Consider the following 16,138-nt stretch of genomic DNA (forward strand, 5'->3'; position numbering starts at 1 on the left):
ACACCTTTAGCACCTTTCTCAAAACTCCTCCTCCCTTCCATCAGACCTTCTCCAATTACAGGGGATGAAAAAAGAGCAAAAGTATCTACAAAATGCTCCATTTCGAAATAATTCAAATTCACCAAGCTTATATGGATTTTAAAACAATAAAGGCAGACAAATTGTTGCTTCTGGAAATGACAATACAATAGATAAGAAAATATATATAAAATCTGAATATACAATTATAATCAGAAACTTAAAAGATCTTTAGCAAAGGCATGATAAATTGGTTTTGGTCCAGTATAGGTCAACATTTGTGGGGGTTAAGAGGAAAAAATGTGCCAGCAAACCCTGACAGTCCAACTATCAAAATATATTCCAAATCTGGTCACTTCTTAGTACCTCCATCACAGTCCCAAGCCACCATCATCCTCTGCCTTCACTACTATAGCAGACCCAGAGCTGATCTTCCTGCTCCTACACTTAACCACTTCAAGCTCTCCTAAATACAGCAGCCAGTAAGGCTTTTAAGCTTAAGTCAGATTATAAAAGCCAGTATGGTTAATACACAGTGAAGGAAGGAAGTGGACAGAAATTGGGAAAGAAGAGGGACACAAATCACATAGGGGCTTGGAAAACCACAATAAAAGCTTTGATTTTTTTTCTTCTAAATGAATGGAGAAACAAGTGGAAGGTTGTGAGCAAAGAAGCGATATGATCTCACTTATATTATTAAAGTATCAGTATGGATAGTATTAAAAAAAAAAAAACAGCAAGGATAAGCAAGACTGGAAGAAGAGAAGCCAGTTAGGATTTCAGTAATCCAGAAAAGAGATCAAAGTAGTCTGGATGAGGAGGTCAGTAATGGCACAAATGATATGAAGTGAGCATATTTTGAATATATTTGGAAGAAGAATTCACAGGATTTGTGGTTGAATTGAGCTTATAAGAGAAGTCAAATATGACTCTAAAGTTTCAACAGGTAGAATGGAGTTGTCATGTACTAAGATGATGAAGACTAAGGAGAAACAGGTTGGAAGGAAGGATATCAAAAATTCTATCTTGGGGAACCTGGATGGCTCAGTCAGTTAAGCATCTGACTCATTGTTTCAGCTCAGGTCTCGATTTGAGGGTCATAAGTTCAAGCCCCACATTGGGCTCCAGCTGGGCCTGGAGGCTACTTAAAAAAAAAATCTGTCTTGAATATGTTCAGCTCAAGGTGTCCATTATACATCCAAGTGGAGAATTCAAGAAGAAAATGGATATCCAAGTTTGGAGTCAACAGGTCAGAGCTGGAGATCTGAATGAGACATCACTTCGTGGGTTGTCAGCACAAAGATCATACTCAAAACCATGGGATAAGATAAGACTACCTAGCAGAACATGAAAATGTGGTAGCTTCAATGGCCTAGAAGTCCTACTGAAGTCTGAAGAACTGTCAACATTAAGATTCTAGAGGGAGAAAACTAAGTGGAGACATATAATGGGATGCTTAAAACAGGTTTTGAGAGAGAGGGTAGATATTGGTAATGATAAAGTAGGTTAAGACTATGCAAGTGGGTATATGAGGTCAAGGAACTAAGAGGCCAGGGAATAGAATGGAATAATTTGTCAATATTAAATCACTGAGAATAATAACAGTGAAGTGGTAGAGAATAAAGACAGCTAGCCAGGTGCTAAAATATTCATTGAATGAGGAAAAATAGCAAAGAGATCTGCAGCTGACTGTAAAAAGACAGGATAGAGAATGGTTTAATTTGGTAGGATTTGTTTTAAAGGGACTAGGAAATTATAAAGAAGAAGAGAAAGAGAATCAATTGTCCAGATACATCATTGAGAAACAAGACCTTTTAACACATGGGATCCTGGGAGGCAAAACAGCTTCCACTTGAAGGGGCCCATGGGGAAAGCAATTTCCTTAGGAAACAACCAGATTTAAGTTAGACTACCAAGGTAAAGGGATCACTCAGAATAGAGGCTGAGAATGTAGATTTGGCTAATGACATACTATGAGTTCCAAAGACAGAGTGGCAGGATTTAGATGGGGAGGAGCTAAGAGTTTGGGACAGATGGTAGAAATGACTGGCTGTCCTCCAATATTCATTCAACCTTTCTTCTGTGGTAGTAAAATCTGAATTTTTGCTGTACACCTGGCCACCTAGAATAAAACTATGTTTCCCAGCTGACTTTGAAACTAAGTGTGAAAAACAAAAAATAAAGAAACTAGGTGTGGCCAAATAGGGCATTAACAATTCTGAAACCCATATAGAGATATTACAACATCATTAACGTACTGGCCCGATCTGGGATTTACATTCTGTGGGGGTTAGATAACACTGCACAACAGTTGTGGTTAACCACAGCAGCAATATGAAAAGTAAATGGGTTACCTAAAGAAACCATTTTATTAACTCTTATAAAAATTTTATAAATAACAACATAATTGACAAAAACTTAGAAAATAAGAGTGATGCTCTCCATGCCATGTCAAGGCCATGCATAAAACAGCAACAAGATAGAAGGAACCAAGACTTTTGATCTTGTGAAGCCATATTGGTTTTGTACCAATTATTCAGTGATAGAGAAAAAAGTTTGTCATATTATCATCAACAGCTAAACTTAATAATGAACTAACACACGGAATTAAGAGTCTTGAATGTGGAGATTGAGGTAAACATGGATGTAAGGCATGCTGGAATAGTCCCAATGGTCTCTCAAAGCAAAGTGGGTAATCAATTTAAGTTGTAGCCTTCTTCCTGGAACTGGTCTCTTAGGTAGTTTGTAGCGTTGATGCTGAGTTTTATAAGGGAGGAAGAGGTAATCCTCATAAGAGCACAGGAACTCTGTGGGATTCCTACTCAATCTGTTATGGGTGTTAGACTTCACTTCAATGGGCAGTTTTTTTTTTTTATTATTATTATTTATGATAGTCACAGAGAGAAAGAGAGAGGCAGAGACATAGGCAGAGGGAGAAGCAGGCTCCATGCACCGAGAGCCTGATGTGGGATTCGATCCAGGGTCTCCAGGATCGCGTCCTGGGCCAAAGGCAGGCACTTAACCGCTGCGCCACCCAGGGATCCCTCAATGGGCAGTTTAGAGAGGGATAGGAATTGCAGAGTTATAGAGGAAATAAATTTCACCACCCTTTGGTCCTAATTTTCCCAAACTTAAACTTTGGGCTCAGTTCTTGTACCTCTTCTATTTCTACACTCACTGCCATTGGTATCACCCAGTTTCATGGCTTAATATAAGTTCAAACAACATTGACTACATAGTGACAACTTCCAACTTCATATCTCCAGTTCAGACCTCTTCAATGAACCTGACTTTTATATCTGAGTATTCGACAATTTATCTGAAATGTCTAACAGACATTCAAACTTGAGATCCAATCAAACCTCTGATCGTTCCTCTAACTTCACCCTTCTCGTAGCCTTACCCATCTCAGCAAATGGTAATTCCTTTCTTCCAGCTGCACAGGCTAAAAACCTTAGAATGATTACTGACCCTCCTCTCACATCCCAAATCTAACTTTTGAAAACCAAAACTTTTACGCTCTATCTTTAGAATATCTGATTTTTGTCACCCCACTGTTATGACCCCGGTTCAACATGCTATCATTTGTTAACCTGGATTAGAATAGAATCCTAACTGGCCTCTAAACCCTCATGATCTATACTTACCACAGCAGGCAGAGAGGCTTTTAAAATAGATCATGGCACTTCTCTGCTCAAAATACTACAACATCTTCCTATCTCACTCAGAGTTAAAACAAAGTTCTTGCAATGGTGTTCAAAGCTTTTATCAACCTGGACTACTCTACTGTAATGGTTAATTTTATGTGTTAACCTGGCTACACAAATGGTGCCCAGTCATTTCGACAAACACTAGTCTAAATGTTGCTGTAAATGTATTTTTTTAAGATTTATTTATTCATGAGAGACACAGAGAGAGAGAGGCAGAGACATAGGCAAAGGGAGAAGCAGGCTCCACGCAGGGAGCCCGACGTGGGACTTGATCCCGGGTCTCCAGGATCATGCCTTTGGCTGAAGGTGGCGCTAAACCGCTGAGCCACCCAGGGGTCCCAGTAAATGTATTTTTTAGAAGTAATTAACAAGGGTGCCTGGGTGGCTCAGTTGGTTAAGCGCCTGACTCTTGGTTTCTACTCAAGTCATGATCTTGAGGTCATGAAATGGAACCCTGCATCAGGCTCCACACCCAGCAGCCTGCTTCAGATTCTCTCTGAATCCCCCTCTACTTTTCCCCTCTCTACATTCCCTCTGCTCATGCTCTTTAAAATAAATAAGATCTTTGAAAAAAACAGAAGTGATTAACATCTATAATCAGCCAACTTACAGTACAGCAGATAACCCTGCATAATGTGAGTGGGTTCCGTCTAATCAGTTAAAGGCCTTGTGAGCAAAGACCACAGTTTCCTAAAGAAGGAATTCTGCCTTCAGACTGCAACACAGAAATTTTGCCTGAGTTTCCATCTTTGGACTCAAGACTACAACATCAACTCTTCTCTGGAGGACCTTAATATGCCTATTATTTCTCTGACCTTACCTGATTTCTCTGTCTTTTCACTCAAACTGCTCCAAACACACAAACTTCCGTTTTTCTTCTAAAATACTAAGAACGCTCTTGCTTTAGGGCCTTTGAATTTGTAGTCTTTGCCTGAAATCCCTGTGCCCCCACCCCCACCCCCATAGCTTGCATGGCTTACTCCTAAGCTTCCTTTATATCTTTCTCCCAAAGTCACCTTCTTAGAAAAGCCTTCCCTATATACCCTATTTAGGGTCATCTGTCATACTATGCATTTCACTTACCATTCCCCTTTCTAAGATGTAAGCTTCATAAGTGCAAGAATTTTTGCCTATTTTGTTCATTCCTATATTCTCTGCAACTAGAATCATCCTTGCATACTCTAAAATGGAATCAGCAGGCATAGCTCATAAGTGTAGAAGTTAAAGGTGTATAAGTGTATGTATAAAGATATTTAAGTGTAGAGAAGTTAAAGGAAAAAATAGAATAGTAGCTATAAAGGCCTTTTAAACTAGAGTATAGGGATCCCTGGGTGGCGCAGCGGTTTAGTGCCTGCCTTTGGCCCAGTGCGCGATCTGGAGACCCCGGATCGAATCCCACATCGGGCTCCCGGTGCATGGAGCCTGCTTCTCCCTCTGCCTGTGTCTCTGCCTCTCTCTCTCTCTCTCTCTCTCTGTCTCTCTGTGTGACTATCATAAATAAAAATAAAAAAAATTTTAAAAATTAAAAAAAAAATAAACTAGAGTAGACCTCAGTATGTTTGGGGACTAAAGAGAAGGGATCAGTAGAGAGGGATAGATTAACAATACTATAGAAGCAGAGAGTAAGAAAGCATGGTCACCCACGAAGTCATTTGATCAAGGGCACCAATAAAAATAAATGAACAGTTCACAGAAACATAAACAAGTGGTCAGTGAGCAATCAAAAATATGAAACAATGCCTAGCCTCAATTATAATTAAGGAAATAAAAATTCAAACAACTAGATACCATTTTTCTGTTACCAGAGTGGTCAAATGCAAAATACCCACGACCCAGTGCTGGTGTATAGAGAAACAGATACTTCCATGCATTATTGAAGGGCAGGTAAATTACTGATAATGGTCATTTATTCTTTTGCCCTCCACCCCAAAACCTTTGACTGCCTTTTCTATACTTGGCGAATCCCCTATTTTAGGAGTCCTTTTTCCATTATAAGAAACATTATTTCCTCTCTAGCCTTCCTTTCCTCTAGAAAGAGGCAAATAGCCTAGGCTCTACCAATCTGACACATATGTACTATACTTTGAGTTAGATGCTACTGATTCAATGGAAGTATTATATAATACTAGGAAGAATTCCTAGTCACAGAAATTTATCACATACATATAATGTACACCAAAGTATATATGCAACTTATAAGCTTGTTTATTACAGAACTCTGTATAGTTCTATCAAAAACTAAATTTAGGAGCACCTGAGTGGCTCAGTCAGTTAAGTGTCTGCCTTTGGCTCAGGTTATGATCCCAAGGCCCTGGGATAGAGCAAGCCCAGCAGGGAGCCTGTGTCCCCACCCCCCCCAACAACTGTCCCCCCACCCCCCACCTCTCCTTCAGCTTGTGCTCTCTGTCTCTCTCTCTCTCTTGCTCACTGTCTTAAATAAAACCTAAAAAAAACAAACAAACAAAAAAAATAACCCTAAATTTAAAAGTTCATCATATATTACACACTCAGGTTGTGGGTATATGTTTTTATAATGTGGAACAGAGTTAGAACCAAGAAACTAAAATTAAGAACTAATGTTAAGGGCAGCGTGGGTGGCTCAGCGGTTTAGCACCGCCTTCAGCCCAGGGCCTGATCCTGGAGACCCGGGATCGAGTCCCGCATCCAGCTCCCTGCATGGTGCCTGCTTCTCTCTCTGTCTCTCATAAATAAATAAAATTTAAAGAAAAAGAAAAAAAGAACCAATGTTAAGAATTAGACTTAACATTATGCTAATTGAAATAATCCAGTCAAAAAAGGACAGTATCTGTCCTTATAGCTGTATATTCCACTTATATGAAGTACTAGAGTAGCCAAATTCATAGAGAGAGAAAGTAGGGTGGTGGTTGCCAGGGGCTGGGGCAGGGGAAGGAAAAATGGGGAGTTATTATTTAATGGGTACAGAGTTTCAGTTCTGCAAGATGAAAGAGTTCTGTGGATAGATGGAGGTGATAGTAGTGTAACAATATAAATGTACTTATGCCACTTTGGTTAAATGGTTTACAAGATAAGAAAAAAAATTAAATTTAAGAATTAAAAGTAAAAGGTGCACCTGGGTAGCTAAGTCTATTGAGCATCTGACTCTCGATTTCAGCTCAGATGGTGATTTCAGGGTCATGAAATCGGGCCCCATATTCCACATTGACCTCTGGGCTCCAGGCTCAGTGCAGTCTGCTTGAGATTCTCTCCCTCTCCCTCTGCTGCTTCCCCTGCTCTCTCTCTCTCTCTCTCTCAAATAAATAAAATAAAATCTTGTTTTAAAAAGAGAATTAAAACTAAGAGGTAGAAGCACTAACAGATGAGAAAAAATTTAGGCAGGCAAGAGGGAAGGCATAACTTAACTTATAGATAAGAAATAGCAGACAAGCCTCAGGAGTGAACAAGAATGTGAAGAATAAAGGAATCACAAGAACTAGATCATAAATACATTTATACCAAGTTCTGTTTGGATCATTTGCATATTGGCTAACCCTTGGGTACGGATATCAAAATTAATGGTTTGCTTATGACTTACCCAAGGCCCTATTTTTTAAAGTGCAATTTTTTTTAAAGATTTTATTCATTTATTCATGAGAGACAGAGAGAGAGAGGCAGAGACACAGGCAGAGGGAGAAGCAGGCTCCATCCATGGAGCCTGACGTGGGACTCGATCCCAGGATTCGAGGATCATGCCCTGGGCCAAAGGCAGGCGCTAAACCTCTGAGCCACCCAGACATCCCTAAAGTGCAATTTTTATGAACAGTTTTCTAAATTGATAGTTCTGTAACTCTTTCCCAGAAGAGAAAGGAGGGAAAGAAAGGCAGGCAGATCTTTTACACCAATTGTCCTGTCATAAAATCACTCGCAAACTAGAGCTGGGATCTCTTACATGGCAGGGAAGAGAGAGGCAGGCTCACCATTTCCAGAGACATTCAAAGACAAAACAAGCAAAGCAAACAGGCTTGTGAAAGCCGGTATATTTCAATTACTGAAGATCTCCTACCCCCATCCCACTCCAATGCCTGGATGCCATTTACTGCAATATATGCATATGCTATGCTTTTTATATTTCCCTGTAGTTCAAGCCATGATTATATCTAGATCTTGCCAACCAAACTTTAAATATTATACCTTTTTGCTGTATTTATAATCCTTTTGCAAGGTGGCCTAATAAATTCTAGCCAATAAACCATGTGATTCTCAAATCTGAAATAAGTAGTCATCTTTAATTCATCCTTTTAATTCATCAACTAGCATAAAAGAATACTCATACTCAAAATGCTTGAGTGCTGCAGAATTAAAAAATGAGATGAATCTGTGCATTGAATCTCTATGTACTGATAAAGATATCTATAATGTTAAATGACAAAAGTGTATAGCAGTGTAATATAACTCAACTCTTTGTGTCAATAAAAAAGGATATATATTTAAGCTAGAGGATTCTAAAACATCTTTCTGGGAAGATAAGTTAGACAATGGAGATCTTTTTGAGGGAAGGTACACTGGGATGAGAAGGAAGCTTTTAATTATCACTTTATGTTTCTGTACTGTTGAAGTTTTTTACCATGTTCATAGTATTTTATTTATCTATACATTTGTATATCTAGCATAGGGTTATCTGAGTGATAGGATTATGGCCAAATTTTATCTTCTTCTCTATGCATTTCTGCATTTGAAAAAACCTAATACATGTTATTTTCCTCATAAGATTATCATTTTCATTTTCTTCAGTCTCTACTGCACTTGACACTCTTCTTATTGAAACTTTCACCTATGATCTTCCAGAAACTGTATTGTTTTCTTCCTCATGTCAAATGGGTCTATACCTATTTCACAGATTGATTATGATGATTAAATGTATGTAAAATGTTCAGTAAAGAGCCTAAAACATAGTAAAAACTGAGTAATTGTTAGCTATTCAGAGTGAAAATTCGTGTTTTTGTCACTCTACATATATTCATTCTTCTCTTACCTACAAAGAATCTTTCTCTTTGGAACACCCACTTCCCCACTTTTAGCCCATGTGGCTTCAATGAAGCCAGCATGAGAGAGACTTAAGTCAATTAGAACATTCTATTCTCTTTGGACAGAGACTGTTTCACAGGTGGCCCAGGACTTTTATTTAAATAAATGATGGGGAAGAGAAACTTTTTACTCAAGACAATTTAGATTAGGTTTTCTGTTACCTATAATCTAGAATCCTACCTGAGACATTACTATTTCTTCCTCCTAGATTCTAACAATGGACATTTTCTGGTGCTATCTTCATTTTACACCCTTAAAAAACTAATCTATGTTTATGTTTCAACATTCATATAGCACTATCTCATCCTATTTTCTCATATTCCTTGCCTCTGCTGCCCACTGGGTCTATCTTTTCTAATCCTGACCTACATGAATAAAAGCAAGCTTTTTTCAAGTCTTTCCCCAAAAAACTGTTCCATTTCTTCACTATTTTTTCTGTGCTAGGATAGGTGAGAATTTCAATAACATTCATGTACTAATATGTAATCTAATATGTATTCATGTACATGTTACATGGATGTATACATCTGTAATATGTAAAATGTATAATATATAAATGAATAGCATTATATTATCAAGAGGAATATTCCATATTATGTCCTGTTCTACAGCCTATTTATTAATCTTCTTTTTTCTAAGATTTTATTTTTAAGTAATCTCTACACCCAATATGGGGCTCAAACCCACAACCCTGAGATAGAGTCACATGTTCCACCAATGAAGCCAGCTAGGCGCACCAACCAATATATTAATTTTGAGCAACATTCTCTAAGTATTTGTTCATTACTTATATAAATCCATGCTTATTTATTCATTCTTTATTATTAGTTAATATCTAATCCAATTATTTGCAATTAACTAAAAACTTGATTAATATTTTTAAAGATTTATCCACAAATCTAATATCAGACTTCATGAAATGTTGAAACCACATTATAAGAGACAAAAAAACATATATTATGGGCAGCCCGGGTGGTTCAGCAGTTTAGCACTGCCTTCAGCCCAGGGCCTGATCCTGGAGACCCGGGATCGAGTCCCACGTCGGGCTCTCTACATGGGGCCTGCTTCTCCCTCTGCCTGTGTCTCTGCCTCTCTCTCTCTCTCTGTCTCTGTATCTCTCATGAATAAATAAAATCTTTAGAAAAAAATTATGATGACAAAATTCATGTGTGCAGTTAAAGAATTGCAAATGTGGATCTGAATTCTAATTCCAAATATTCTCTTTTAATTCATTCTTATTTATTTATTCTCATCTATGAGGCAAAATTTCACTTTGAAAATGTAAAAAGTAAGAGTTCTCTTCTCAGACCACTTGAAATCACACGATTGTTAGCAGATGATTTCATATCAGAATGAGACTTGGTTATATTTTCCCAAATGACTGTAAGTCCATCCCCCACCCTTTTTTTTAAGACTTTATTTATTTATTCATGAGAAGCACACAGAAAGAGACAGAGAGGGGCAGAGACACAGGCAGAGGGAGAAGCAGGCTCCATGCAGGGAGCCTGACGTGGGACTCGATCCCAGGATCACGCCCTGGGCTGAAGGTGGCGGTAAACTGCTGAGCCACCGGGGCTGCCCTGTAAGTCCATCCCAATCTGACCAGCTTCTTTTTATAATTATACTCTATCACTTTCAATGAGAAGTATTCAAAGTATCGGAAGGGATCAATCAAGTTGTTTTCTTGTGACCCTAATCTCTTCTCACATCACTTCTTCACTTGTTCTAAGCATCCTACTTTCACTTTAGATTTATGTCTACTCTGTAGCTGTTATGAATGTCTGTTCTACATTACACAAGCTGGTTTAAGAATATTTTGAAAATATGTGTTCTAAGTGGAGCATAGTTAGGTCCAACTAAATCTAAAGCCATAGGTCACTTAATTGATTTATTGAAATTACATTTCTTTCTCATCTGTCATTAAGACCTACTGTTACTAATAGTAATCATCAAAGGCAGTAAAACTAGGAATTATCAGTTTTTCTTTCTATCCCTTCATCACTAGCTTAGGGATTCACCAACAAAGAATAGTATCTGGCTGACTTTAGGTATTCAGACTCTTAACCATTAAAATCTATAAGAGCTATAGATTTTCCCCCCAAAATGTGCCTGGATTTTTTCCATTCTACTGTGTAGGCATTTCTCCTTCCACATGGAGGATTGTTCAGTAATAATCTAATACAGCCATGTCTGATCTAAGTCTTTTTCCTCTTTAACACATCCCACTTAACTACTGTTATTTTTTTTCTTTTTTACCAAGTCATTCCTTATATCAAAATTTTTCTTTCTTTTTTCTTTTTTTTAAATTTTATTTATTTATGATAGTCACACAGAGAGAGAGAGAGAGGCAGAGACACAAGCAGAGGGAGAAGCAGGCTCCATGCACCGGGAGCCTGACGTGGGATTCGATCCCTGGTCTCCAGGATCGCGCCCTGGGCCAAAGGCAGGCGCCAAACCGCTGCGCCACCCAGGGATCCCCAAAATTTTTCTAATAAGTGGTTCCTTCGTATCATATTTAACATCTTCAGTCAGTCTGGCTTTCAAGAACCTTGATAAGCTGACCTTCTAACTCGCCATCCCATTATTCATCCTTAATACATACCCTAATAAAATCAGTGTCGTAAACACAGTAACATCAAATGCTTAGCATGTGTGGTAGACGATTACAGACAATTCTATAGGGCAGACAGTATATACTAATTTTATAACAAATATTTTCAGAGAGATTGATAAATTGGGTAAGTTGTCCAAGCATGCAGCTAAAAAAATGATGGGATTTGGGATTTTGTTAACTGGTAACATCTTTTAATTACATTGTCTCCATGACCCTTCTGTCCCACTCAATTTGGCCTAGTCTTTGCTTTTTTTCATGGTTGATACCTCTCCATCCCCAGTTTTGTAGTGTTTTACAAACTTTGAAAATCCAAAGGTTTCCATAAGCTTTGAAAGAGAATCATTACGTTTTCTTAATATGCATACCAGCCAAAAAATTTTTTTCATAGACTTTGTCTGTAGTTTATCTTAGGAAAACAATAGCTATTTTTTTTCAGCTTTGAAAGAAAAGGCATATTATTGGGTGATAGGCATTAAGGAGGCACTTGATGTAACACTGTTACATGCAAATGATGAATCACTAAATTGGACTAAATTCTACCCCTGAAACTAATAATTCAATAGGTTAACTAACTTGAATTTAAATAAAAATAAATAAATGTGGGTTATACACCCGAGTCAATGTTCTGGCAAACCACATCAGTCTCTGAACTTCACCAAATTCTTAAAAGAGTTGTCAGGGAGTGTCTCCTCCACATCCCTCTTGAGAATCACTGAACTTTTCTTTTTACTCCCGGCGCAAGATTCGTACTACTTACTTAGAATGGTAACATAAATTCATTTATAAAGCAGATTTCTCCGTGCTTTAGTATGCCAGGCACTAAGTATGCAAAAGTCAAAGGGAGGGCAGGGCTCCCAGTTCTCAATGACAATTTCCTAAGTGTCGCTGAATACATACTTATTGGGGGCGGTGGTTAACATAATAGGTGATTAGGACCACGTTTGAGAATCAAAGTTCTGAGGAAACTAACTCCCCAGGAAAATGCACAAACACACAGAATTCCGTTTACCGTTTCAGCTGGCGGCGGTGGGGGGTGGGAGGGGGGAGCATTATGAATTCCACTGAATCTCAATCGCCCCACCAATAGGACCACGGACTCCACGTTAAAAATCGACCCACAAAACTAAGTTCTCTGGAAACAGGAATACCTGCTTAGTAATTCACAGTACAACGTATTCAAAAGTTACCGAAGGAATATTTTCCGATCGATAATTTTCTCGTGGAGATAACCAGATGACATCAACCAATCATTTTCTTCCATTACGGAATCTCAATCAAATCATCCTAAAAGCCCGAAATTCCCCTTTCGCTAGTGACACGAATGACCTGACACCAACAAATTCCAAAGTATTTTGCTATTGACGTATAGACTATGCAATCATTCACCGATCCGGGTGTTTCTGTTCTTCGTCTTGTCCTTCTACTCCTTCCAAACTCAGGGCTTCCTGCTTCGCATCCCAAAAGCTTCGTCCAGCGCCCCGCTCGCTGCCTGCAGGGGGACGCGGCAGATGCTCGGTGCCGCATACGCTATCACACTAGGTAAGGTGGGATCCGTTGATGGCCACAATTTCCAAACCCTTTCCTCACCACGTCCGGAGGCGACGAGATTTACCTTAAAGTTCCAGGAAAGCAGAGGCGATTGCTCCCGGAGCTAGGACCAGTTACCAAGAAGCCTCCCGACCTCCCTGTCACCATAGTGACTCCTACGAGCTGCGCACACTCCCTCTTCTCGCGATACTTCCCCCTCCGCGGGTCACCCGAGCCCGCCCTCTCCTGAAGGGACGTTAGTAGACGACGGAGCCCTCCTCCAGCTGTGGGTGGAGCCCTCCTGGGTTGGGTTTTTTTTTTTCCTCTCGTTCAAAACTCTCTCTAGATTGGGATTTCTTTTCTTTCTTTTTTTTTTTTTTGGTATTTTTTAAGAGTACTGTTGCCGTAGGCCTAAAACAAAACAGCGCTTCGCTCCGCCTCTTCACTTACTACAGACGAGCCCGGCCGCCGGGGTCCCGCCAGGGTCCCGCCAGGGTCCCGCCAGGAGTTCGCGCATGCGTGCAAGCGACCAGAAGATGGCGGTGGCAAGCGCCGCATTTTTTTCAAATTAGTGGTTCCCAGAAAGCATTGCGCGCATTTGTAACGAATTTCCGTTCGAGTTTGTATTTTAGGCGCCATTTTCGAGTGAAGGACCCGGAGCCGAAACACCGGTAGGAGCGGGGGGTGCTATACAACGGTCTCCGGTTTTGGTGCGAGTGGCCTGCGCCGCAGGTAAAGTACTTCTTTTCCTGACCAGGTTGTCACACTCTCCCTTCCTGCCCGGTCCGCGGGCGCCGGGAAAGTAGAGGCCTTGAGCTGGAGCCGCCGAAGTCCGCTCTGGGCTGAGGCAGCCGCCGGGAGGTTTCTTTCGCTGTCACCCCTCCCCCCTCGGCCGCCTCCCGGCGGTCGGGGCTCCCGCGCGCTCCTCGCGGGCGCCACTTCTCTGAGCTACTTAAGCGCCTCGGGGCGGGGGGGGGGCGCGGGGGACGCGGACTCTTAAGCCTCGCAGAGCTCTTCTCGGAAATCCCGGTCTCTGTCGGGGAAAGGGCGTCTCCCCTGCCCCGGCCCCCTGACCTCCTCTCTTCCCCCAAGGGACTGCTCACCGAGTCCGAGCCCTTCGTGATGACCTTTCGTAGCGGATTGTCCAGCGAGGCTCCACGGGGGGGTCGGAGGGGACAGACCCCCGCCACCCCCAAGATGATTGGCCCGGACCAGGCGCTGCTAGGTCTGGTCTTGGAAATCGGGAGTGGCCGACCCCCGTCTCCGGGTCCGACGGCAGCGAGCGAGACCTGGAAGCCCCCGGGGCCGTCAGCGGCGCCCGGAGCCAAATGGCGGGGAAAGTGGGTGGCGAGTCGCCCGTTAGTCGTCGCTCCTCAGGAGGAGTTGAGAGTCCCTCAGACCTGAAGCGGATACAAAAGTCTTCTCGGCCAAAGTCTCTTCTGCGCTTGCTTCGCTAACCCCAGCAGCGTGGGAATACCAGCAAATGCCGCCGCGCAGGAATTATTTCGTTAGGAAATTAGAGGATTGTTAGACCCTTCTGCCGTGGGAGGACGGGGGTGGGGAGGCATTAAGAAAATGGAACGTAAGCCGTTCTGCCCTTTGCCTGGTGGCCACGCACGTCTAGGTTTGCCCAGTTGCTTCGGGCTTAAGAAAACGCATCTCGCCTTTTTTGGCACTTGGGGTTGTGTGTGTGTGTGTGTGTGCGCGCGCCTTTCTTTACCGAGCACCCGCCGGCGTCCGGCGGCGTTATCTAAAAGGGGTTCTCGGAAACGGGTGGACGGAGTTTTTCCCCGAGTGGGATGGGGTGGGGGCTGAGCTCATCCGACGCGGTGGCCGGCGGGGAATGTACCCGCGCAGCCCTGCGGCCCGGCGGACTGACTCGCCCCTGCTCTCCCCCGGCCCCAGCGACCATGCCCCGAAAGGGCACCCAACCTTCCACCGCCCGGCGCGGGAGGGAAGAGCCGCCGCAGTCCCCGGACGGCCCCAGCAGCGACGCGGAGCCCGAACCCCCGCCTGGCCGCGCGGGCAGCCCGGCCCCTGCTTCCACAGGTAAGTACCTCGCCGCTCCTCCGCTGGAGAACGCGCGGGGCGGCCAGCGTGGGTCCGCGCCCAAGCCGGGACTGGCGGGTGTTTGGGGGCGCGGAGCTGAGGGGCTGCGGAGTTGGCGACTGTAGGTCGCATGTCGGTTCCGTAGTGCTCGACAAAGCGATTTGGCGATTTTCGGAGGTCGGAGTCTTCGTGCAATTTCGGTGTTACGGTGTTGGAGGGGATTGGGGCAAGTGCGTGGCTACATTTACGATTTTATTTGTGGCCTTGTATTTCCTCGGAGATCGGCGTGATCAGCCAATAGCTAGTGGACTGTTTTCTAGGCAGAATTAACATGATTGTATCTTAAAAGTGACATGGCCCTAATTTAACCTCTCTGGTCTAAATTGCGTTTAAAAAGATAACGATAATTTATTTGAAACTACGGTAGCTTTTTTGTGAGTACTGGAATTGGGTGACATTAGGAAGCCCCGTGGCAGAGTCGCTGGAAGCTCTTGAGTGTCCAAAGTTAAGGTTCCAGGTGCTCAGAGATTGGGAGAAAGTTAGATCTAGAGCCTTAGGATTTAACCACCTGTTTAGGCGAGGAACAGAGAATCAGGTTGTTGTGGTTTTCCCAGATTTGCTTTATGGTGTAGTATTTTGACTCCTAAGAGATAGATTTTTGTAGGATTTTGTGACTGGTGGTCATTTCTTTAAGAATTTCTATTTTTATAAAATCAAGCTGAAAGATTTTCATTTCTTCTTAGTAAAATACATTTAAGTGGAAAATACAGATTCCTAGGTTTCATAAGTAACATTTTTCCAAAGATTAGCAGGCAGTAGTCCTCCGAACTAATTGCACTAATGCAGGCTTTCTTTTTCCTCTTGCTTTCCCTTCCCTTTGACTGACTTAGAGACACCAAGTGAGGAAATTGATAATAGAAGTTTAGAAGAGATTTTGAATAGCATCCCTCCTCCCCCGCCTCCAGCCATGGCCAATGAAGCTGGAGCTCCTCGGCTTATGATAACTCATATTGTAAACCAGAACTTCAAATCCTATGCTGGGGAAAAAATTTTGGGACCTTTTCATAAGGTATTTGATCATTTTAAATAACTATTATAGAGTAATGTGTTTTTATTACAAGGTATTTCAGTTTTATCCTGTTTATCCTCACTGATAATACATGGTATGTTTCCTGTG

General features: G+C 41.8%; 2 protein-coding genes across 9 annotated transcripts in view; one reads left to right on the plus strand and one right to left on the minus strand.

Annotated features, from left to right (window-relative positions):
- IFT80 (intraflagellar transport 80) overlaps window positions 1-13,396 on the minus strand; it is a 123,301-nt gene extending 109,905 nt beyond the window's left edge. For 2 of the 6 annotated variants that reach the window (XM_025425417.3, XM_049105824.1), the window contains exon 1: window positions 12,998-13,229. The gene's annotated coding sequence lies outside the window, so the exon portion shown is untranslated. The other 4 variants (XM_049105826.1, XM_049105828.1, XM_049105825.1 and 1 more) reach the window with 4 other exon arrangements.
- A 55-nt stretch (window positions 13,397-13,451) lies between these two features.
- Window positions 13,452-16,138, plus strand: part of SMC4 (structural maintenance of chromosomes 4) — a 39,801-nt gene continuing 37,114 nt past the window's right edge. Inside the window, exons 1-3 of one of the 3 annotated variants that reach the window (XM_035710268.2) lie at window positions 13,452-13,644; window positions 14,005-14,961; window positions 15,852-16,030. In XM_035710268.2, the coding sequence (XP_035566161.2) occupies window positions 14,712-14,961; window positions 15,852-16,030 (429 nt within the window). In that variant the 5' untranslated portion in view covers window positions 13,452-13,644; window positions 14,005-14,711. The remainder of the gene's footprint in view (window positions 13,645-14,004; window positions 14,962-15,851; window positions 16,031-16,138) is intronic. The other 2 variants (XM_025425409.3, XM_035710269.2) reach the window with 2 other exon arrangements.

This window comes from Canis lupus, chromosome 34 (genome assembly GCF_003254725.2).
Source record: "Canis lupus dingo isolate Sandy chromosome 34, ASM325472v2, whole genome shotgun sequence".
In the NCBI taxonomy this organism is placed as follows: domain Eukaryota; kingdom Metazoa; phylum Chordata; class Mammalia; order Carnivora; family Canidae; genus Canis; species Canis lupus.